Raw genomic sequence first — 25183 nt, 5'->3', positions numbered from 1 at the left:
ATTTATGAAATTCAGACAAAATTTCATTCTTTTATATTAATAAGACATAATGTTTTACTGTGAGGTTAATAGAAGCAGAGGGAAATGCATAAAGCATTTACTTCCATTAAAAAGCAGCACACCTGCCATGGAAAAAAAAAACCCACAAGTCAAAAAGGAAGTTTAAACAATTTACCTATTGCAAGGTTTGCTAGGACTTTGTAGACACTAAGTGGAATACAAACCTGATGTGTAACTTGCATGTGTGTTCTTTTCATTCAGTGCAAACAGCTCTCTTTGCAGTTACTTGCCAGTAACTTAAACTATTTAGCAGTTATTTATTTTTTCTGCAGTATCAAGAGTCATATATTGTTATAATACAGCAAAAATCCTCTTCTTGCTCTTTTCTGTAAGTGGTCTTTATTTGAAATATGAAAAATTCAGACCCTAATCCTTATTGATTGTTTCTGAGCAGACCGTCTTTCATACCGACCAGCCTGATCTTTTGCTCTCATTTTTCTTGCCACTACAATACTAATAATAAAGCATTAGACACTAAAGCTAGTTACCAGAAAATACCTAGTACAAATCAGTCTGTTTATATCTGCGCAAACTCTAGACCAGCAGCAAATACAAGGTAATTTGTGGTTTTATTTACCTCAAAGTGAAGCATGAAAATTCCGTGCTGACTTGTGGATTAAATCAAGGTTTCATTTTTCATTTGGAGAGCTGTTTTTTCTTATTTTTATAAAATGTCAGCTTTTTTATTGAAAACTTGCTGCGGGAAAACTTACACAATTTGTCCTGGTCTGCCTCAGTGATTTCACAGGTGAGGCATTTAGTGCAGATGTGCACTTCAAACTAAACAACAAATAAATAAACAAAAAAAAAACACCAAAAACCAAAAACCAACCAACACCAAAACTATACCAAGGCAACACTGTGAAAATAAAAATTACACAGTGCTGGGTATTTCTATTTCCCTCCCCTTCAGAGGGAGTGATTGCCAGCTTTGCTTCCAGAGGAATCAACACTTAAGAAAGTCACATTGTCCCTACCATCCACCTGTCAGCCCTTAGACTTATGGTGGAAAAACCTTGAAGATACTAAATTCCTCCTAGTTTTGTAAAGATAAGCTGTTCAGTAGTGAGACCTCAATTAACGCTCCTTCAGAGACAGCAGCTGAAACCTGAACCCTTCTGTGACTATACATTACATACCTGGGGCTGGAGGCAAGAAAGTTGTCATTCACTGGCTTCTGTTCTCAAAAATAATCTGTTTATAAAGACACTTTCATTTATGTCCTTTTATCACGTGCCATTTCTTACATCGCATGCACATTTGTCGCCCAGGAAAGGCTCCTGAGCAGCCTGAGAGTGGGCTTCTGTTCTGGTATGAGAAATGTCAGAGTGCAGGGGAATGCAAGAGACTGTGAGAGTAAAATCAAGTGATTTTCTGTTATGCTGAAAGCAGGAAGGACAATATTCAAATCCATAAAAACATTCAGTTACCACACACAGATCATTCTCTCTTGCTGCTTTGATATACCTCCCTGTAGTTACAGGTATGTGGACAGCAAAGGAGGTTGGGAGCTAGAACGAGTATTAAATAGCAGTGAAATCATAACAGAAGGGAAAATAAGAAAGTGGAAATCAGGAAAATAAATAGTAAAAAACAAACAGCCAATTTAAAGTCTAGCACTGAAATGGAACTTTGGATATTTGGAAACCGAAATCGTATTTTAAAATATGATCATGGCCATCCAGTGGCCACTTGGAAGATGTTTGACATCTGTATAAGGACCTGATGAACAATGTGCTCTATCTTTTAATTCTGGAGAGCTGCAGTTGTATAAAAAGGGTTAGAATGTAATTTTAAGCAGGAAACTTACTCCTGATGATGTGTCATTTATGACTTGCTGAGAACTTACAAATTTGATAGGTGAGTAACTGTTGTTTATATCCATATAGGATATGGTAGACGTTTGTATCTCTGGGTATAATCTTCGTTCTTTAATTTTCTCTTCTTAAAATGCATATTAAATCGCATGTTTAACCAACATTATTAGATTGTTTTCATTTACCTGTTGTAATGAATGCTACCCACACTCTTGCAATATATTTTTAGTAAAGAAAAGTTAGAAACTGTATACATTACGGAACAGAACTTTGGGCAGGCAAAGGTCAGAGCTTCTGCAGGACCCCATTAAGTAGTTTGAGGCATTTCTCCCTGTAGAATTGATGCACTGGGTCACTCAGTCTTAAGCACTTATCCAGGGGATCATAAAGTGGATTAAAATAGCCCAGAACTTTCAAAACATGCTGAGCATATGCCATCCCTCCCCTACACCAAGCTACAGGAGCATCTCTTGCCCAGGCAGGCCCACACCTCTCCAAATACATTGTGGAAGGAGATACCCAGGCAAACAGAGACCTGCAGGGTGGTTTGGTCATATGTCTGGCCATGCCACCTCAGGAGAGACCTTTCCCTGCTCTCTGGTGGGAGCACCTGCCCCTACACCATTCCCCTTGGTGCTTGCTGCATGCCCACCTCTCCTGCAGCTCAGCTTCAGCCACAGGCCAAGCCAACAAGCCTTGGTATGGAGAACCGGGGCAGGCTGGGGTGGGGATGGTGCTCCTCTGCATGACATAATGGTCCGCATCCACCTCAGGGTGATAGCTTGTTTTTGGTTGTTTTTTTTAATCCTTTGGCTTGTGTTCTAGTGAAACTAACAACACTTGTTAAACAATGACATGAGAATTACAAGGTGCAGCTGTACAACCACAGATGGGGATTCTTGCCAGTGTGAACAGGGTGTATTCTGCAGCATGTTGAATTTTTAATCCTTCATTTCTGCAGCAGGTTGAAGCATGTAAGCACCAGATGGAGCCCTTTTGATATACAGGACCTTGTTGTCTTCACTGCTGAGGGCAGCAGGCCTGGAGGGCAGCCCTTGTGCTGGACTTCTGCAGCAACAGAGCTGGTTTCTGGTAATCTGTGGCTCACCCTCACAGTATTAGGGGCTTTCCACAATTCAGTTTTTGCTTCCATAGCTCTGTTCTGCTACAAACACTGAAATGTAAGCATACTAATAAGCCACATAATAAACCACTTAAGCAGTGCTTTAAATATTAGAAGTGTCATTTGTCTTTCTTCTTCTCCTCCCATCAGATCATTTTCCACCTCCTTCATATTTTTGATTCAATATTGGGCTGATATTACATTACTTGACCTGAAAGTAAATAAAAAACTGTTACAGTAGATGTGAATAAGTGGTCAGGAGTAGATAACATTTACAAGAGAGTTCCTCAGAAACTCGTATCAGAAACCTCTATCACTGGAGGTTGAGTGACCCAGCCATCGGAGGCTACCAATACGTTCAAAAAATGCTTTAGTGGGGCCAGAGGAATGCCAAAATGATAGGACTGGCTGCCATTCCTCGTGAGATCATACAGTCTGTGATAGAAACTGAAATCAAGGGACGTATGGAGAACACAATCAGTTGTGAAGGTGGTGGAGAGGTTCCAGTGAAGTCTGGCATAATCGACATTTGGAGGAAGGGCGGTAAGTATGCCGATAAAGGGGGTCCTGTGGGCATAATAATCCTCTTGCATTTTCAAAAAGCCTTTGAGAAGCTTTTTGCAAAGCTGATTAAAGTTTGTAAAGAACCTAAGTTGCCGCAAGATGGGATGAGAAGTTGGGTTTTGGGCTGAAAGCTGGTGTAAGAAAAGGAAGAACAATGAAGGACAGGATGTAGTCACATCAGAAGCAGTGAGTTTCTCATGCACCTAAACTTGTTCATCACATCAGCAGCAGCTCTGTGCCACATGCAGAGTCAGCTAATGAGTGTGCTTGGCAACAGCTTTGAATCCAAGTGCATTGAACTCCCACACTGTCCTGAAAATACGGGCCAGTTAGTCACATGTGAATCAGTGCAAGTAAGGCTACAGCTTCCACAAGTCTAAAAAAACCTTCCTCCTGGACTTGGCTGCAGTTATTTCTTTGCCATGAAAAATGTCATTACCCTTTTGTCAGCAAAGACTGCATATTTGTTTTCATTGCTTATCTGAGATACTAGCTAGAAAGCTTCCATAGAGATAACTTGAAACAAAATAATAATGTCACAGTGTAAAATGTGTGAGGCTAAGTATGCCTTTTTTTTTCTGAACGCTGTTAAAGACTCCCTTTACTGCTGTTTTGTCTTTGTATGTCAGCAGCAATGGGAACTGCCTGATGGCTGAAAAGTTTGTTGATACAGGATATTTGACTTCCAGTTTGCCAAAGAGGGGTGCCAAGCAATCCTCTATAATCTTCATCTCTCCTTTAAATGGATCTTTATGGCTTTCCCTTTAAGTGCCCATGTAACTTGCAGAATGCATCTAGATAGGGGTGCCAAGAAACTTCTCTGTTCCTGAGGTTTATCACCCTGCAAAAATAAACTCATTTTCTTTTCTACTTTTTGCTTGTTTGTTTGAAATGTATTACACAGTCCCTCAGCAATGCAGAGAGAAATGGGGTTATAGACCTACTTCCACAGAAGAACAGATGGCACTTTCATCCAGTTTTAGTGCTTACCTTTTACATGTTGTTTCGAATTTGATTGCTAAAGTTACTAAAACACTGTGGTGTTTCAGTCTGTTACCTTTAGGTGCTGTTCGCAAGGTGAGATGAGTGCCACATTCACCATCTGCATAATTTGCCAAGGTTCATGTTTCCAGCAGTTCTAATTAGTTTCCCAGGTGGTTCAAGGAAGGAGTGAAATGAAAGCCAGTGTTTTCTGCCACCCTCCATCTCTGCCTCATACACTTGGGCAGAACTAGGTCCACAGCAAAGACTAAGCTATGCTAATTGGAGCTATGCTAATTGTGTTAATTGGGTCACTTCTCACTACGGCTGCCTTATTTACCAGCCTGTATTTTCTGTGTGTTGTGTGCAAGATTGCATGTGTATACGTATCACAGAATCAGAATGGTTGTGTTGGAAGAGACCTTGCAGATCACCTAGTTCCAATCCAAGTATGTAAACATATGTATGTGTATATGTGTGTGTATATTTATTTGCTTATTTAGCTACACTAGTATTGTAAAGAACATTTCTCTCAAAGGTTTCCTCATTTTCAACAGCTAAACCACTACAAGTTTGAATTTAAATATTCAAACTTCTTTTTCTAGGAGGGAAACAGAAAGAAAACCTCTACCTGTCATCTTAGCTTTCTAAGGAAAGCTAGATTGAAAAGCAGAAGAAGCTGGCATGTGATAAAAAACAGGGAAACAAAACTGTTGGTAAATTATCTGTTTGTTTGGTTTGCTTTATGTTTGGCTGGATTTTTTTTCAGTAGGCCCTGTAAAATTTGTAATAAAAAATATAAATGCTATTTGAGATCATTAGCATAAAATATGTATTAATGTTTATGATTTCTAAAAATGGCTCAGCCAGTCAATACACTCTTGGCATAAAACTTTGGCGGTTGCATCAGTTGTCACCTCCCACATTTTTCCATTTTGGAATAGTATCTTTCTCAGAGTATGGACTCTTGCAGGAAAAGGTCTGTTAATTACTCTGTTGACAATCATATTAAGACCGGTGTTGCTTGAGTTCTTGCCTGGGGGATTAACAGCACCATGTGTTCACATAATAGGGAGCGTTTACTTATCATTTAGGATACCTAAAATATTTTTACTCTGTTTTGTTGGGTTTTTTTACTCTAATGTGCAAGTATTTTCTGACAGAGAACATGCCATTGTAGGATGGATTTGGTCTCAGGTATTTGTGTTCATTTTAATTACAGAGTGTCCATTTTGAAAACAGTGCTTTAAACATCATGTGTATGCTAAAAAATCCACATGGCATTTCAGAAATTGTCAACCTGATTTTGAAAAGATAGATGTTATTTGACAACAAGAAGTTTAAATACTTTAACTGAGGGTCTTTACACTGCTTTCTTCTTCCACTGTGACAGTCCCTCGGTGCTGGTCTCTCCTAATAGCACAGAGGAGCTGTGGCAGCGACTCAGTGTCATGATGTTGGTCCTTCTCCTGCAGGAGCCTGGAAGGCAAGCACTGCCTTACCACTGAGCGCCTCTGTTTGCCTCTGCTGACCCAGCTGCTCAGCGTTGGCTCTTCAGCAACGTCAGCTTGCTCTGCCCGTCGCGTGCGCTGCGCTCCTGCTTACTGACGTAATGATGTGATGGCCGTGTCTGCCCGGCTGGACGGTCGCACTTAGGCTTCGGGTTTCCCCACAGCTGCTGGGCGACACAGCCACTGCTGCCTGGGCTGCTCATACTGCTGCTGCTGCCGCTGCTGCTCCCGCTGCTGCTGCCGCCGCGCATCTGGCGTGCGGCTGGAGCCCCTCGCTGCGCACCGCAGGCGCTAAGTTAGCCCGGCTGGTTGCAGGCGAGGGAACACAGCAAGAGCTTTGGAGTCACAGCAGCGAGGCTGAGCGTGGACGCCAACAAATACAAATCCAAGCCAGCTGGGGATCTGTAATGTAAGCAGCATTTCCAGGTTTCTTTTCTGCTTTGCTCTCATGCTGCTGTTGGAGTTGAGATCATGTATGTGTTTTGCTGTTGATTACGGAGGAAGGGGAGGGGGTGTGGGGGGGTGTTAAAATCTAAGGAGGGAAGAGGATTCTGAAGGATTGATCTGTTAGTTTTGACTTAAGGGTTTGGTTTTTTTCATCCGTGCGCTTTGTGTTTGCTAATGCAGCTTTGTCCTTATTTTAGGTCGGTTAATATTGCAGCCTTTGGGAATGAAACAGATGGGCCTTCTGAGGACAATCAGCAGCCAAGCCTGATATGGAGCTATCTCAGGAGAAGTGCTCTCATTTCTGAGATTGACTGCAGCTTGTCTGCCAGTCACGTTGGAAACCCAGCTTTTACTGAGTACCAAGCCTCTGTGTTTGGAAATGTCAGACTGGTGGTACGCGACTGTCCTGTCTGGGTAAGAGATCAGTCTCTGTCTTTTCAACTGGAGTTAACTGTAAGCTGTTTTAATAGGATGAAAATATATCTTAATTTTTCTTTTTTTATTGACAGATTTTATTCACATTGTAATTATTCCAAATAACAAAAGCACATAAAGCATAAGCCAGCAAATGATGCAAAGTCATAGGTGCTGCAGAAGGTTTCTCATTAACAAGCTGCTGCCCACCTCCTCTGCAGGAAGGTGGTATTTTCAGCTGTGCTATTGAGTGAAAACTTTATTGAAGATAATCCGGAGGCAAACAAGAACCTCCTTTTTGTGACACTTCATCACAAGAACTCCCTTCAAACACTGATAAACAATAAAACAAAACATATATATATTTTTTTCTCTAAAAATGAAAAGGCAGTTAGTTTTCTGGCTTTGAAAAATAACATATTAGAAGACTTGGTATCTTGTAAAAAACTGCGTATGGAGTCATTTTACTTCTGTTATGAAAAAAAAAATAACATTTTAACATTATTTCCTTTATTTGAAGGTAAATAAAATGGATTTTGGCACTGTTCCAAGTTGTTAGCATGTTCATTAGTAAGTAGGAGACATTAGTTATGAATATGAGCAGATCAATGTGTAAGAAATGATACTGGTAATCTGAATTAAAACATATTTAATGACTACTTAGTAGCCTTAAAGAAAATACAGCTTAGCAGCTTTTAGAAATTACAACAATAATAAGTTTCAGCTCCATAATTCTATCCTTAAGTTTGATTTTTGCTGTCCTGCAAGGGAAACTGTTTCGGGGATCTCCAAGAATCACAATAGTTCCAGAAATACATACAGTTTGTAATCTTAAAACTCAATAGCTACCCTTCTGCTCTGTGCTTCGCACGCTTTTTTGTCAGCTGCACTTTCCTGACACTGGTTCAGATGGACTGAGGGATCCTGGGTTTAGTCTTTGAAGCTACATGTGACCTGCCCATGCAGTTTGCTGAAGTCATTGGAGCACAGCAATGAGTTAAAGCTCCTGAATAAATTAAGGCAGTATGACTTCAACAGAGTGTTTCAGAGGATTGGAGGGTGAGAAGGCGAGCAGGGATAGCTGGAGAAGGGGAAGAAGGAACCTGCAGTGGAGACACAGTTCATGTGTTTTCATGTTTTTACATTTGCATTTGCTCTTCTACAAAACAGGGTTCTTTAGTTCTGGAGAACTTACCATTTTTGCCCTTGAACAGCTAGCTTGGTATTGTCTGAGGCCTCGTATATGTTTCTGAGGCCTCTTGTGCTTTTCTTCTCTCAGCTAAAGGAGGGCAGGAGGTTACTGGGAATGATGAGGAATAATTGGCATGTTTTACTTAGTAGAAGACTTCTCAGGTACATGGAGTAGAGGACATTATTCATTCTGAGTGAAGCTGCCTTCTTGCTGTGGTTAGGTGGAACAGGATTGTTTTCCAGAGTCTGGATGTTTGAGGTTTGTTATGTCAGGGTTGTCCTTTCAGGACTGTTCATCTGGTAGCCTGGGGAGATGGTGCAAGAATTTCAGAGTGTTAGTTGACACTGCCTCAAGTAATTGACTTTTCTTCATAGAAAAGGATTCTTGCTGCAAGTTACTGAAACATAGAGGTGGTGGTATGGTGGGCCTTGCATTATTTCCACCTATATCATGTGAGTGTAACATAAAGGCAGATTTGCGTTTAAATGAGATTTGTATCTCATCCAGATTAAATTCACATGATTAAGGCAAGCCAGTCCTAGACATAAACTTGGTAATGAGCACACTGGTAGCTTTGAATCTCCAAACTCAAGGGTGCTCAGCTGTTGTTGTCCTCTACAGCTCAGTCTGGAAAAGCAGCATGGATGCAAGTCTATCAAGTAGAGATCCCCAGTGCAAGGAGGGACCCTTCAGTAAGACAAAATGTGGTACAGGGTGGATTTGCTCATGCTTCAGTCCTCTGCTCCATGTTTCTCCAAGCTAGGACACTGCTCAGCTTTGTGAGTCTGAAGGACAGGTCAACAGCTCAGGTGTCTTCCTGGTATTCCTGATTTATTATGTTATAGGATATCTTACTATGTACTGTGTATCTCAGATGCCTGCATTAAAGTTTTCCAACAGCCTTCAGTGCCAGTGTACTAATGGTTTTTGGAAACTTGGAGGGTCTGGACCATATGGTCAACCCTGCTGTGGTGAGATTGTCCTTTTGGGCACATGACCGGTAGAGAGCAGCAGTGCTGCCATGGGAGTGTGGTATTTTATAAGCTGAAGGTGAATGAAGGTGGCTGCCAAACTGCAGAGCTAGGAAGCAAAGCTTCTTGGGCATGACTACCCAAGGCAATGCCCATCAAGTGTTACAGACAGACACAGGGGAATGGTGTTTCCAGCCTGCTGTGAGACTGCTGCTTTCATATCTCCATAAATATTTTAACTGCCTGTGCAGTTACTATATTCTTTGTTATTGCTTGGCTTGGAAATGACACCGATAAAATCATATTTGCCAACGTGTAAAACAGCATCAGCATGTTGTGAAAACTCTTTCTCATGGCAGTTGCTGGGTGCAGGATGGAAGTGCTGAATTTAGGGAGGGTGTTATTCATGCAGATGAAACAGGATCGTAGAGATAGGGGTAGAGCATACCTTTCAAAATCTGGGGGAAAATGCCACTGTTCCTAAAACTACACTGATCTTCGTGTGTCAATCACTGGGTATATCACTGTGGCCCACTGTGTCCTTCACTGCTCTTGCAAAGCTGTGTGCTGGTATCTCTCAGATGCACAGGACCCATGTTCTTGTGATTCACATGGCTGGAAAATGTTTTGACAAAAAGTGCAGACCTAAGATGGGAGAAGATACAAGAACTAGGGAAAACATACATGTGTACTAACATCCATGGTGAATATTGTGATCTTATTAGCTGACCAGTTGCTAATGCATGCTCAAGTTGGGCTCTCATAAAACATATTGAACTATCATATCCCAGATTTTCTAATTTGGGGGTTGGGGATAAACTTCAGTATAGGAGCTAGTAACTTAAAAGGAGTAAAAATGCAAGATGAATTTTAAGATTTCCTTTGCAAAAGGTTGCTTTATTTAGCAATCTGTATCAGATTTGACAGTCTTTGAGACTCAGTTGCCATTATATTGGCTCGTGCGTAGTTTGCAGCATTCGTCACTTTACACTGAATTTTGTTGTGCTTCTGCAAATGTACAAGCAAAAACCAAAGAAAAAGTGCAGGCAAAATTTGTCATATCTGGTGGCAAATGTATCTTTCTTAGCTACAGAATAAAGGATGAAACAGGAGCTCTAATTTGTATTTTGATTAATTTAATTATGATGCTGGAAAATAAGTGGCAGAATTAAAACTTCACTGTGAGTCTCACCTACCTGAGTTAACTCTCCTGTTCTTTCCCCTCTTACATGGGGCAGTACTATAAGGATACAGGAGTGTTACAGCCCTTCAACCCTGTGAGCATTCTTATGCACATCCACAGTGTAGTTACCTGGCTTTTTCCTGCCTCAGCATCCTTGCGCTCTTTGTGCTGGCTAGACTGGATGGCCCTTATTATTTTTGAAGATAAAGGAATCTGATCCACTTTTTAATTTTATTTATTGTTTTTAGAAATCAACATTAATTACTGCTTCAATACAAAACCATAGCTTGAAACTTTTAAATTTTTAATATGTCTTCCTGTCTCATTTTTAAGCTTGGCCATCTGAAGTTGGAAGTTTATACAAGTGATATATCCTGATAAGTTATTTTCCCTACTGTGTTCTTTATTATTGCTTTCTATGAAGTCATTAAATTTATGCGAGGATAACAAAGGACAATGCTAGCTTTTATTTATTTATTTCTTGGGGGGTGAAGGGGATGTGTGTCAGCTCAACCAGTTACAGCTGTTTTGGAAAGCTTTTAAGTGGAAAAACAGAAGCAGCATTCCAGGGTTATGGTCTGAATTTTATTTTTGAAGAAGGTAGGGCCTTCTATGCTGCGTCTTACTTAGCTAAGTAAATTCAGGGGAGTTATGGAATGATGCGGACCTGACTGGTTAGAAATTGCGGTGAAACCTTGAAAAAAATGGGGAAGACTCTGGTATGTGGTGTGGAAAGCATCGCTAGAAAGAAGGCTGTGGTAATGGAGAATGGGTCTGTTAATGGCAAACGGGTCTGTAAATGGGTGCTTGAGAGATACGAGCTTTTCAGTATTCCCAGTGCAGCTCTCTTGGATCCTGGGAAAACCCAGGTAAATGGTCTGGGGCTTCCTTGCCCCCCCAGAGACTAGGTGGACATGGGGACATTTGCGAGCAGCTTTTAGACAGAGTGTGGGCATTGCAAGGGCACTTGTGCTCAGGATTTCACTGCAATTCCACAAAGGCATTCATAAATTATTTTGAACAAAGCATGTATTGTCCTGTTGGGGGTCATGCGATTTTGTAGGCAAACTGAAGGCTGTATTTTCAATGTTAATACTTGAGAAGTATGGCTTACTAACAGCAAGAATGTATTGTGAGACATGTATATTGGAGACATGCAAGGAAAGAATGAAGTTTTTTTTTTCAAATAAGTCCTGAGAGGCTTAAAGGCAGAAGTATAACTATAATTAATAAGGTCATATTATAATAACTGTAGCTGTAATTACTTTTTCCTTTTGCCAATGGCTGTCTTGGGAAGTGGACCGTGGCAAGAGCAGGATGCATGATGAGGAGTAGCTGCTACATGAATTTCATAGACAGATTTAAGGTTATTCCTGAATCTGAGCTGCTGTTCACTGTATGAAGAAATTCCCTGTTTCACTTTTGCATGAAAGCTTCCCTTAAAGACATAGTCAAGAAGGATCCAAGTGCTCTGTGTCAGTGATGCTTTGGGTAAATAACCCTTTGCTGTCAGAGATGTTTTGGGAGAATTTTCCCAGCACAGGACAGCAATCTGAGCACTCAATGCTATGCTTGATGTGAAGTAAAAATAATTACCACAAGGCGTCTGGAAACAGGTCTCCTCTGTGTTTTTAAATGTCACATTCATGTTAAAGAATGGGCTCTTGAGAGTGTTAAATCACATATGTGAGAGCAGAGGGAAACCGCACAACAGCGACAGGGGGTGTCATGAAATGTTGGTTTGGCACATTCTGCATTTTTCACTTCTTGATGTAATCAGGGCTGGCCTGTACCCCAGGAAGGTGGAGTCCATCCCCACCAGAGCTTCATAAACTTTGTTAAAATCCTTCTTGGTAGGATGAACAAACAATGCAGTTGTGGCATGGGGCAGTGGCTGAAAGCATAGACCTCCACAAACCTGCTGCAACACGCAGCTATGTGTGTCTGGGAAGCTGTTGTAGCCTGCGCCATGTTTCCATAGGATTTATTTTCTCTAATATTTAAACAAAGAGGTGTATTTGCACATCTGTTTGGCTGTTTTCAGTAATGATTTTGCTAGTTCTCCCCACACCCGCAGAGATGGAAATACAGCAAGTTGGGCAAAGTGTAAGAAGGGTAGGGAAATTGTATGAGGTAATGGCCATATTTTCTTTTTGTTGTCCTTTTTTTTTTCCCCTCCTAAGATGTAATGGCTTTCTTATTAGTATTATTTTCACTAGGGGAAAAAAAGTAACAAACCCTTTATTATCAGATTATTTTGCTATATGGTATTGACTTCTCAAGCCACTGTTTTGTTATATGCATGAGCAGGCACATGCAGACAAAAAAGTCTTCTTCAACATACTCTGTTGAGATTCTCACCAAGAAGAAGAGCACTAGAGCTGCCGCTGGTTCAGGTTAGGGCATGAAGGATTTTCAGGCTGATACTTCACTGAACAGTGTTCTGCTTCAAGAATCAGGCTGAGGTCTGGGGCTAGAGCAGAGTGCATGGCTGCATGTGAATCAGTCCTCTCTTCTGCTGCTGGTGGGGCTGCTGTCAGGATGGAGCCACAGCCCCAGGCACTTTGGTGTCTGGCGGTTCTGTCCTCAGCTGTCAGTCAGGACTAGATTTATGCTGAAGCTACTCAGAAGAGTCAGAGTTGGTTCTTTCCTTGGGTGTGGCTGTGTTCATATTAACACATATGAACATATGTGTTTATTAACATATGAACATATGTGTTTATTAACACATATGAACAGAGCCAGATTTCTATTAACTTAGAAATCTTTCCCAAACCTTGCTGTTTTGTAACAGGAAATGGTGTCATAATGCACTGGAGAATTCTCTCTGTTGTTAAATGTGCTACAAACCATGTACAAACGAATGACTACATGTAAAAAATGCATCTTACATTCTGTAAGAAGTTTTTATAAACATTTTTTTATTATTAAGGCTTGAACTTGTGGTGGAGTTCTTGCATATTTGTGCACCTGTGCCCTAGACTTTGCTGGTGGTAATGCTGGTTATCGCTTTACTCACAGAGATGAGCATGTGCAAACTTGGGCTGTGCTTGAAGACAGCAGCTAGAAGGAAACTGTAAGGCAGTAGGCATGCTTCCTGTCTGCCAGCATGGAGAAACTAAATATTCTGTATTATTTTTTTTTGTTTGTATTCATTTATTCCCTTAAACTTTTGTCTTATTAATTGCATACAGTCCTACTAAAAGTGAACACACTAACACTTGTTAAATCTATGTGGAAGCTCTTGTGAGGCAGATAAAAAGTCACACCCAATTGATGAAACTTGTATTAAAAGTTCATAGCTATGTGACATAGTTCTTTCAATAAAATGTTGTAAATAATGGTTTTGTATTAATTGCTGCAAACCTCTACCACTGAAGCAGCTTTTATTTCCTTAATAAAAACATTTAGAAGTTAAGTAATTAAACAGTAAAGTTGTTTTTTTTCCCTGCTAAGTATATTCCTGGATAAACCCTATTTTTTCTTCTTCCTGAAGAATTCCTGAATTCGTAAGAGAGATATATTGTTCATTGTAATGAACAGCTTGTTCTCCAGACAAGGAAATTACAAAGCATGAATTCTGCTCTTTGTTGCATGTCTTCAAATAAGAGATGAAGTTATCTGTTAAAAATACTTCTGTAAGGTTTTGCATTAAGAGCACTGAATGAATTTCACCTTTCCTTTATAGAGAGAAAATTCTTGATCAATGTTTTTTCTGTTTAGGATATATTTGACAGTGACTGGTATACCTCCCGCAGTCTCATTGGAGGAGCTGATATTGTTGTAATTAAATACTCTGTCAATGATAAGACTTCATTTCAAGAACTAAAGGACAATTACATCCCAATGATAAAAAAAACATTAAACCACTGCTCAGTTCCAGTAATAATTTCTGCTATTGGTGCAAGAAAAAACGGTATGTATCCAGTCTCCTGGAGTAATAGTTAAAATCTGACTTGGAATTTAGTTATGCTGTAATTTCAGCAGAAGCCGGTTGTTTTTCCAAGTTGCAATTACTTGGAAAAATCCACTTTGTCAGGATGACAGCACTATGTACATGTATTATGGTTCCATAGACTGGTGTATTGGAAAGACTATTATGCTTAATCCAGGTGATGAAGGGCATACTGTCCTGCTTTGACCCCTGCAATGAGTCTACTTGTGGAGACATCACACACAGAGATTAAACCTAGTCCCTTGGATGAAGCAGCATACATTTGGGTGCATGAGATGAGCCCTATGGTTACAAGTTCTCTACTGTTATGTCTCAGGTATCAATTATTTCCATTGAATGAGATTAAGTCCATCAGTTTGCAACCACTGGAGTGGGAAAAGCCTCAAAATTCTCAGGGATGTTGTTAGATGAATGGATACCCTTTGGGTACCACGAAGTGCTGTATGCTGCTTCATCAACAGAGTTGACCTCTCATGGCAGAGTAGCTGTGGTATAGATATGGTATAGCTGTGGCATAGCTTATGATCTCACACAATGCCCTGTCCAGGCTGAGCAGTAGTCTGCTATGAGAACAATTCAAATCAATTGTACACTGAATATTTAAAGTTTTTATTGTATTTCTGTTTAATCAATATGAAAATCACCATTACACAACTGTGTAAGGGCTAAATGGATTTACAAGCAGCTGACACAGGCAAGGCTGCTGAGAATATGTTCACAGTTTGGGTAAACATTAGTAACTCCTGTCTGTTTACAACAGGGAAATAAAATTCAGAAACAGTACCACAGATACCAATAGAACAAACATGCAGACTTTACTCCGTGTTTCCAAATGGTTTGCATTGTTCTTTTGTTGATTTTCATATGGTCTTTTTACTCGTGGATCCTGATTTCTCTTTTTTTAACTAAGCCATGAATACAAAATTTGATCCTGTTGGTTGTCTTCTACTTTATGAGTTTGACTAAAACAAGTGTTTCTGAGCGTCTTTACTGCTATGAATGAGAGACATGATGGATGCAGATGTAGACCTTTTGTTTTAATGTACAAATGAATATTTAGCTATATGAAATGTGTTGTCTGTGAATGTAATTCTTGGTTTTCCAGGGTCTGCTTATAATATATATATATGTTTACTCAGCAATTGAGAAAGAACTGTTAAAGATCTCTTAACAATTACATCTTTATTTTGTCCCCTTTAGTAGTTCACTCATAACATTCAAATGTTTTTATGCTTTGTTTTATACAGGGGTAGTAAAACTGCCATTCTAAAGACAAGGTCTTGCTAAAATAATGTTTGTCTTTCCAACGCCTTTTATTACACTTTTTATTTAAGCACAGTCTACCACCAGTCTGAATGACTCTGCTACTGGCATTTTACTTTTCCACTAATTTTTTTCTGCCTTCCTCTCAAAATAATGTGACTGTGGGAGAAGTCAGGCTTTCCAGTTACCATTTCGCTTTGGGACCTGCTGGAGTGAACTGCTGTGGGCACACAGAACTCTTTTGTTTCTATTTGTGAAGGTATTTGTGAACACAGCAGGTTGCTCATTCAAAGTACTAAGATCTTAATCCTCTGTAGTACCAAACCATGCTGCTAAAAGAAATAAAAGAAAAAACCAAATAAACTGTTATTTCATGTTACCCATAGGTCTGAGCAGAGGAAATTAATGAAGAGCATGCACAGCACATTTGAAAATGCATCCATGGCATTAAGCAAAGTTGAACTAAGGTGGCTAACAGATTTTTATCAGTTAACTGGTATAATCTTAAAACTACCTATTTTAGATTAAAAAAAGGTTTATGTTAAACGATGTGTAATTGAACCATATTCCACAGTATGTACATAAGAGACAGCAAAATTTCCCTTTCTGTTACTGTACGTATTTCCTGCATGGGCAGGCCACAGTAATTGAACAAGTTTAAAGGTGGCAATAGTGATTGGTAACACCAGCAGGCTAGTACAACACCTGTGCATAGAAGGGTAGACAGGCCTTAAGTCAGTCCTGGTTTCTGGAAGTCCTGCTTGGCTTTTCAGCCTTGGCAAAACCAAATGTAAAATAACAGTAATGTTATTTACACTGAGCTTTGCAGAACCAGTAATATTTTGAACTAATTAATAAGAAGTTGGGTTTGGGTTTTTTTTCCCCCATATTTAGAGATTTCTTAATATAAAACGGCTGTTTCCATTTCCCTCTTTGTTCTTTTCTAAATAATGCATCTTTCCAGTTAAGAAGTTAAATATTCTGTATTATTTGACAAATATGGTTGGTTTGTGCCACTTTTTTCCCTAGGAGTGCCTTGTACCTGCCCACTGTGCACATTGGACAGAAGGAGCTGTGTCACCACTGCTGAAGGAGTTCAGCTTGCCAAGGAACTAGGAGCCACTTACCTCGAGCTACACACTCTCAATGACTTCTACATACAGAAATGTTTTGGAGGCGTGGTGAGTGAGAAACCACTGGGTTGAAAGCAGGATGCCCCCCCCAAATGTTAGGGCTTCAGAGAGGAAGCTTCAGAGGCTTCAGGCGCTCCCCAACCTGGTGCACTCGACAGACTACTACCCGCTGCTGGTCTTCCAGACAGGTGGGGGGAAGCTGCTTCCTGCAGTCTGAGGGGGATGAAGAAAGACTACAGGGCCTTGGGGCGGATGCTGAAAGAGTCTGGGGCTCAAGTGATCTTCTCCTCACTCCTTCCATCTTCCACTGATGATACGGGACGGAATGGGGAGATTCAGTCCATAAACGATTGGCTTCGAGACTGGTGCTGCAGGCAGGGCTTTGGATTCTTTGATAACAGCTGGTTTTATAGGGCACCACTCTGGACAATGACAAGTGGCAAAGGTTTGTCTCACAGAGGCAAAAGGATGCTGGGGCACGAATTAGCAGGGCTCATTTGGAGAGCTTTAAACTAGATTCGAAGGGGGATGGGGTTGTAGCTGGGCTTGCCCCAGTGGGGCAGCACTCCAGAACTGATGAAGACTGGGAGGCCACCTATAATCCTAGGGTGAAATCGGTGTGCTCAGCTCGCTCCCTGGAATGTCTGTACACCAACGCGCACAGCATGGGAAATAAACAGGAGGAGTTGGAAACCTGTGTTAAGTCAGGAGACTGTGATCTGGTGGCAATTACAGAGACGTGGTGGGACAGCTCACATGACTGGAATATAGTCATGGAGGGCTATGTCCTTTTCAGGAAAGACAGGCCAGCCAGGAAGGGTGGTGGGGTTGCTCTTTATGTGCGGGAGCAACTACAATGCACCGAGCTCTGTCCAGGGACAGATGACGAGCGAGTTGAGAGTCTGTGGGTGAGAATTAAGGGGCAGGCTGGCAAGGGCGATACTGTTGTGGGTGTCTGTTACAGACCCCCAGATCAGGGTGAGGAAGTTGACGAGGCCTTCTACAGGCAGCTGAGAGCGGCCTCACAGTCACAGGCTGTGGTCATCGTGGGGGATTTTAACTTCCCTGATGTTTGCTGGAAGGACCACTCAGCAACCCAGCCACAGTCCAGGAGGTTCCTCCAGTGTATGGATGATAACTTCCTCCTGCAAATGGTGGATGAGCCGACCAGGAGAGGAGCGCTGCTGGATCTCATCCTCACTAACAAGGAGGGTCTGGTGGAAGCAGTAAGGGTTGAGGGCTGCCTTGGTTGCAGCGACCACGAGATGGTGGAGTTCAGGATCTTGTGTGGTAGGACCAGTAGAATAGCAAGTAGAATTGCAACCCTGGACTTTAGCAGGGCAAACTTTGGCCTTTTCAAGCAATTGCTAGGGGAAATCCCATGGGCAAGGCTGCTTGAAGGTAAAGGGGCCCAAGATAGTTGGTTGACATTCAAGGACTGCTTTTTCCGTGCTCAAGATCAGAGCATCCCGACATGCAGGAAGTCAAGGAAGAGGGCCAAGAGACCTGCGTGGATAAATAGGGAATTGCTGGGTATGCTCAAGTGGAAGAGGAGAGTTTACAGGTCATGGAAGCAGGGGCTGGCCACTTGGGAGAAATATAAGGCTGCTGCTAGAGGATGTAGGAAGACAGCTAGGAGGACTAAGGCCTCCTTAGAATTAAACCTGTCGAGAAGGGTCAAGGACAGCAAAAAGAGCTTTTTCAAATACATGGCAGACAAAACTAACACCAGAGGCAATGTAGGCCCGCTGATGAATGGGATGGGTGCCCTGGTGACAGAAGATGCAGAGATGGCAGAGTTACTGAATGCCTTCTTTGTCTCTGTCTACTCTGCTGCAGGCAGTCCTGAAGAGCCCTATACCCCTGAGACCTTAGGTAAGTCAGGTCAACGGAGCGGTTTGCCTTAGTCGATGAGGAATGGGTTAGAGATCAGTTGAGCAATCTGGACATCCATAAATCCATGGGTCCAGATGGGATGCACCCGCGGGTGCTGAGGGAACTGGCGGAAATCATTGCTAGACCACTCTCCATCATCTTTACCAAGTCTTGGGAAACGGGAGAGGTGCCTGAGGACTGGAGGAAAGCAAATGTCACTCCAGTCTTCAAAAAGGGCAAGAAGGAGGACCCGGGTAACTATAGACCAGTCAGCCTCACCTCCATCCCTGGGGAAGTGATAGAACACCTTATCCTTGGTGCCATCTTAAGGCATATCAAGGATAAGAGGGTTATGAGGGGCAGTCAGCATGGCTTCACCAGGGGGAAATCATGTTTGACCAATCTCTTAGCCTTTTATGAGGAAATAACACGGTGGATGGATGATGGCAGAGCGGTGGATGTGGTCTACCTTGACTTCAGCAAAGCATTTGACACAGTCTCCCACAGCATCCTCACAGCTAAATTGAGGAAGTGTGGTCTGGATGATCAGGTAGTGAGGTGGACTGCGAACTGGCTGAAGGAGAGAAGCCAGAGAGTTGTAGTCTATGGGGCAGAGTCTAGTTGGAGGCCTGTAACTAGTGGAGTGCCTCAAGGGTCAGTACTGGGACCGGTACTATTTAATATATTCATCAATGATTTAGATGAGGGAATTGAGTGTACTATCAGCAAGTTTGCTGATGACACTAAGCTGGGAGGAGTGGCTGACACGCCAGAAGGCTGTGCTGCCATCCAGCGAGACCTGGACAAGCTGGAGAGTTGGTCAGGGAATAACTTGATGAACTATAACAAGGGAAAGTGTAGAGTCCTGCATCTGGGCAGGAACAACCCCAGGTTCCAGTATAGGTTGGGAAACGACCTGTTAGAGAGCAGTGTAGGGGAGAGGGACCTGGGGGTCCTAGTGGACGACAGGATGACCATGAGCCAACACTGTGCCCTTGTGGCCAAGAAGGCCAATGTCATCCTGGGGTGTATTAGAAGGGGGGTGGTTAGTAGGTCGAGAGAGGTCCTCCTTCCCCTCTACTCTGCCCTGGTGAGACCCCATCTGGAATATTGTGTCCAGTTCTGGGCCCCTCAGTTCAAGAAGGACAGGGAGCTGCTGGAGAGAGTCCAGCGCAGGGCAACAAAGATGATTAAGGGAGTGGAGCATCTCCCTTATGAGGAAAGACTGAGGGAGCTGGGTCTCTATAGTTTGGAGAAGAGGAGACTGAGGGGTGACCTTATAAGTGTCTATAAATATATAAAGGGGGAGTGGCACGAGGATGGAGCCAGGCTCTACTCAGTGGCAAACAATGATAGGACAAGGGGTAATGGGTACAAACTGGAACACAAGAGGTTCCACTTAAACTTGAGAAGAAACTTCTTCTCAGTGAGGGTGACAGAACACTGGAACAGGCTGCCCAGGGAGGTTGTGGAGTCTCCTTCCCTGGAGACATTCAAAACCCGCCTGGACACATTCCTGTGTAACATTATCTAGGTGCTCCTGCTCCGGCAGGGGGATTGGACTAGATGATCTTTCGAGGTCCCTTCCAATCTCTAGCATACTGTGATACTGTGATACTGTGAAGTGGAGGCACACCACAAGCCTTCCCACTGAGGTCAAGTTCCCACTGATGTGAGATTTAGGTTAAATTTAAGGAAGAAGTTCTTCCCTGTGAGGGTGCTGAGGCCCTGGCACAGGTTGCCCAGAGAAGCTGTGGCTGCCCCATCCCTGGCAGTGTTCAAGGTCAAGTTGGCCAGGGCTTGGAGCAACCTGGTCTAGTGGAGAGTGTCCCTGCCCCGTGGTAGTGCGTTGGAACTGTGTGAGCTTTAAGGTCCCTTCCAACACAAACCATTCCATGGTTCTATCTGAACTGGCAGTACAGAGCTTGCTCTGGTTTTAACTACCTTCTAGAAAGATTTAGGAAACTTATAATACACACTGCAGTAATTTTCTGTTCCTGTCCTTTTGTCTTGCTGGATGGGATAATGGAAAACCCAACTGGACAAGGCACTCGAAAACGCTATACCACTTTGAAGACAAGTTCTGTGTTGAGTGCGTGACCTCCACAGGCCCTTTCCAACCTTATTTATTCCATAATATTCTGGTTTTTTTTTTTAATTTTAATTGCTTAAACTCTCACAACTGTTCTATTTTGAAGTGAGACCAGCAAGACTGTTTAATTGCCTCATTTCTAGTGTATTCTTGTGGTTGCTCAATTCACAGTCATTACTCAGTCTGCAATCCTGAGCAGAGCCTGCGGTCAGCTGCAGCAAAGCTGAGTGAGGCAGAAGCCAAGTGGCTTCTTAAAATGTCCCACCTCTAATGAGCTTCTTGTTCTTCTTCCACTCCGAAGGCAGGAAAGCCCACTGAGCAGTTCTGAATACAGTCTTTCAGATTTGTTTGCCTTCACAAAATTTTTTCACACTGAGACTTAATTTTCGGTTTTGTGAAGTGTTTTAAGCTCAACCTAATTTTTTAACCATTTGGATTTGGACACAAAAATGCAGGTTTCTTGGCATGGTAATTTCACATGGTTTTCACAACAGTAAAGACTAGACTCTGTGCTGGTATATGCATATGATGTATTTTCCATGGGATTCAATCATAACTTGGAATATCTGGCACAACAGTAGCCCATTTTTATTGGATCCATTCATTCCCAATTAAAAAAACGAGAAATGCATTCAGCATCTGGTCTGGCCAGAGTAATTTTCAAGGTTTTAGAAAGCACTATATGTGCTACAGTAATAGCTTGGGTGCTAAAAGCATTTGAAACATGCATTAAGTTGTGAATGCTCTGTTCCTGGCAGTGTTCAAGACCAGGTTGATCAGAGCCTTGGGTGACATGGTTTAGTGGGAGGTGTCCCCACCTATGGCAGGGGGTTTGGAAGTAGATGATCTTAAGGTCCTTTCCAACCCTAACTATTCTATGGTTCTATGATTAACTTGACCTGACTCACCCTTTGTGCCTCTTTGTTCCAGTAAAAGGGATCGTTTCCCCTCAAATACCTTTTTGTTGCAGTTATAAAGCCCGTTGCCCACAAAGATCCTGTTGTAATGTAACTTTTTCAGAGGACACAGTAGCATTGCATGGTTGTGGCTGTTAGTTGCAATCTGAAGAACTTGTATATGGTTTTGTTATTTCCATCTCTTGCACCTGATCATCTTTTGTCAAGTCTTATTCTTTTGTGTAATTCTGTAGTTAGCATCTATGGAAGTTCATAAATTGAGTATCTTTGTGCCTGTCTTTTCTGGGAAGACTAAATACAAGAGAATTAACCAACATAATTTGAATAAATAGTGTTTTAAATTGTGCTAGTTCCGCACCCATGTGGTGCCTTCTCCTGGTAAAGGAGTATTGGGACTCTTCTGGGTGACTGTTCATAATGGCAGTAGCTTCAGTCCTGCATGCAATACCCACTCATTCTCCTTAGTTTGATGTCTAGCTTGCTCTTAAATAACTAGGATATTTTTTAAAATACATTTCATATTTTAGCTGGAATATTTTATGATCCAAAGTTTGAATCAGAAGTCACCTGAAAAAATGAAGAGAAGGAAAAAGACGCAGAAGTGTCATCGAGTTCAACCACCTCAGCTTGAACAGCCAGGTGCTTGCTGATGTCTGGTCTAATATCATTTGTTATGTGTGTCATGTTCTTTGCACAATTAACATCTTGTATTCATTATACTGTGAGCTGTGCTATCTATCATCAGCTATTCTAGTTATGTTGCTATAGTTGCATCAACCTTTACTGATGGTTTAATTAACTTGGGGAGAATTGTATAACAGTATGTAAGATTGCAATGGACTTGGAATTTCTTTTAGATTAAAATAATAGGGTGTTGTGGTTTAAACCCATTCAGGTAACTCGTTCACTCACTCCCCCCCTTCTTGCCCTCCCCCTGCTCCCAGAGGGACGGAGAGGAGAATCAAAAAGAATGCAACTCCCACGGGTTGAGATAAAAACAGTTTAGTAACTAAGGTATAACACAAATCACTACTGCTACCACCAATAATAACAATGGTAAAGGAAATAACAAGGGAAGAGAATACAACACCTCAGCACCAGCCAACCGATAACTCGCCCCCCCAAGCCCGACCAAGCTCTGACCGATACCTCCTCCAACCCTGCCGTCTCCCAGCCCTTCCGGCTAACTCCCAGTTACCTCCTGGGCATGACGTGCTGTGGTATGGAATACCTCTTTGGTCAGTTTGGGTCAGGTGTCCTGTCTCTGCTTCCTCCTGGCTTCCCCTCCTCCCTGGCAGAGCATGAGGCTCACAAAGTCCTTGGCCAAACCAAAACATCATTATTATCAGCTCTGTTCCCAGGCTGAAAGTCAAAACACTGCACTGCACCAGCTACCAAGAAGGAGAAACATGACTGCTACTGCTGAACCCAGAACATAGGGGTAGTTTTCTGGTGCATTTGATGAAATAATGCAAAGGTGAATATTAAAATCTTTACATAAAAGCTTTACAGAAAAAAAGATAAAGTCATTATATCATTTATTATTATTCTTTTTTATTTTTCTTTATTATTCTACAATATCATCAAGTAATATTTTATTTGCTGTGAAAAAAGCAAGGGAGAAGTGTATGCTTCTGCACATGGTTTCCTAAGCTTGATTTCTGAGCATCTGATGCATTTATTCAGTGAAATAATTACTGGAAAGTGGTCACCTCTAAACACATAGTTGTCTCTTCTCACATATTCTAGAAATAAGCTCAGATCCCTTAGGTTTGTGATTCATGGGCAAATGTTTCTTTCAAACATAAGTGCCTAAAGAGGTTTTGTAAAAGGCGAGACACAAAACTAAGTATTTCTTGTATTTCTTGTTTTACTATGCTAGGTATTTTAAATTTTAGCGTATTTTACTAGAGAGACTCAAGTAGCATATAAGAAATTTTCTTATCCAGTACTTCTTTCAAAAATTATCCTTCATTTGATCAGGTCTCTGGAAATAGAGTCATCCTGTGGTTAATATTTCCCTCAATTCTACAGCCTTACTCTTTATCTTAAGCAGAAAAAATGCCGATCTTGAAGGGTGAAGCCTCGCACTATGATGCGGACCTGCACAACCTGCTCTGCTGCTGCCAGTGCGCAGATGTGGCGTTCTACCCTGAGGACTTCAGCACAGTGGTAGAGGCTCACAAGGTCATCCTCTGCTCCGTCAGCCACCTCTTCATGCTGCTTTTCAAGGTGAAGAGCCCTGCAGACATCTGTGACACCTCCATCATGCAGACAGCGCAGAGCCTCTTCACGGTGGAAGCAGAGGCTGCCTTCCGGCTGGCGCCCCGCGGCATCCCACCCTGCATCCCACTGCTGAGGGTGGTGGTGAAGGACTCTGCCTTCTGCTCATGTCTCCCAGACATCCTCCACTTCATCTATTCAGGTACTCACTGGGAATGGGTCTGGCTACTTGTTTCTCATGCGGCTGATATCTTGTGAAGGAGTATCTGTATCACTCTAAGGAATATGCCTTTGCTGTTGGAAGATGATGTTCTTCATTGATGCTGTATCCATTAATCCAACCTTGTGATTATTACAAACAAGGTCTGCATGAAAAAAAATTATAAAAATATATTCTATAATATACATTTTATACATATATATGTATATATACATATATACAATAATAATTACAAATGCAATTTTATTTATAATTTTATTTATTATTTTTATTAATTTAATAAAAAAATATATTATCTTTCATTCCAGATCTAATGAAGATAACTTAAGCACAGTATTTACTGAACAAAGTCCATAAGATAACATCAGTAATATTCAAAAGCTTTGGCAAAAAAATCTGGAGCTTGAGAAAATTTCGATCCCAGGCTTTTAAAATACTTAAAATGTTTGCATGTTTTAAACACAGTGATGAGAATGCAGGGATATTTAAACTCAAGTGATTTCTTTTCTGGCTACAGTGCTCCTGAAGAGAAAGCAGTGATAAAAAACCTCTGGAACAGTGGCTGTCTTATCTCTGGCAGTGTTCAAGGCCAGGTTGGACAGGGCTTGGAGCAACCTGGTCTAGCTATTATTTCTGATTATATAGTTATTATCTCTGATAACTGGTTGAAGTGCAGGTTATGAAGCTCCAATACATTCCATGAGTTTTTGTTACCAGCTCAGTACAGTCATTGCCCTGACCTACCTCATGCCAGCTAGCTATTAAGATGGCACTGACAGTTTTCTAGCTATGTAGCTTAGGAATCCCCAGGTGAAAGAGAATTACTGTTTTCCTTCTGGAAGAACCTGATACTGTTTTGTTCTTTATAAAATATTTTTCAAGTAGTCACTACATAAGAATATTTATTTTATAATTGTTGAAAGAATTAGTGTGGTTTTTAATGAAGCATTCTGTATTTAACTTGAATTAAATAAAGTACAAATAATTATCATGTTAGACATTCATCTATAAAAAAGTTTAGTCAATATCTCTATACTGATACCTGCCTGACATATGGAAAGTATTTCTGCCTTAGTAGCTGAGACATGAGCACTGGCTTGTGAAGACACAAGGGACACCTTCAGTTTTCAATTAGAGTTTGCACATTGAAAACACCCCTTTCAGTTCTTTCCAAACCGGTATCAAATATAAAGAACATAAGCAGAATTTTTTCAGCATGGATTTATTTTTTTATTTATTTTA

At 41.5% G+C, this 25183-nt stretch overlaps 1 protein-coding gene across 4 annotated transcripts in view; it reads left to right on the top strand.

Moving 5' to 3' along the window:
- The first annotated feature begins 6299 nt into the window (after nucleotides 1-6299).
- The window catches only part of RHOBTB3 (Rho related BTB domain containing 3), a 32309-nt gene continuing 13425 nt past the window's right edge, over nucleotides 6300-25183 (top strand). For 3 of the 4 annotated variants that reach the window (XM_062617471.1, XM_062617469.1, XM_062617472.1), the window contains exons 1-6: nucleotides 6300-6465; nucleotides 6701-6917; nucleotides 13987-14179; nucleotides 16511-16662; nucleotides 22026-22137; nucleotides 23552-23923. In XM_062617471.1, coding sequence (XP_062473455.1) covers nucleotides 6464-6465; nucleotides 6701-6917; nucleotides 13987-14179; nucleotides 16511-16662; nucleotides 22026-22137; nucleotides 23552-23923 — 1048 coding nt within the window. In that variant the 5' untranslated portion in view covers nucleotides 6300-6463. The remainder of the gene's footprint in view (nucleotides 6466-6700; nucleotides 6918-13986; nucleotides 14180-16510; nucleotides 16663-22025; nucleotides 22138-23551; nucleotides 23924-25183) is intronic. The other variant, XM_062617470.1, reaches the window with a different exon arrangement.

The sequence above is a fragment of the Pezoporus occidentalis genome, unplaced genomic scaffold, assembly GCF_034315485.1.
Source record: "Pezoporus occidentalis ecotype Australia unplaced genomic scaffold, CSIRO_AGI_Poc_V1 ctg197, whole genome shotgun sequence".
NCBI lineage: Eukaryota > Metazoa > Chordata > Aves > Psittaciformes > Psittacidae > Pezoporus > Pezoporus occidentalis.
Note: the sequence above shows the minus strand (reverse complement) of the source record. Positions and strands in the feature narration are given on the sequence as shown.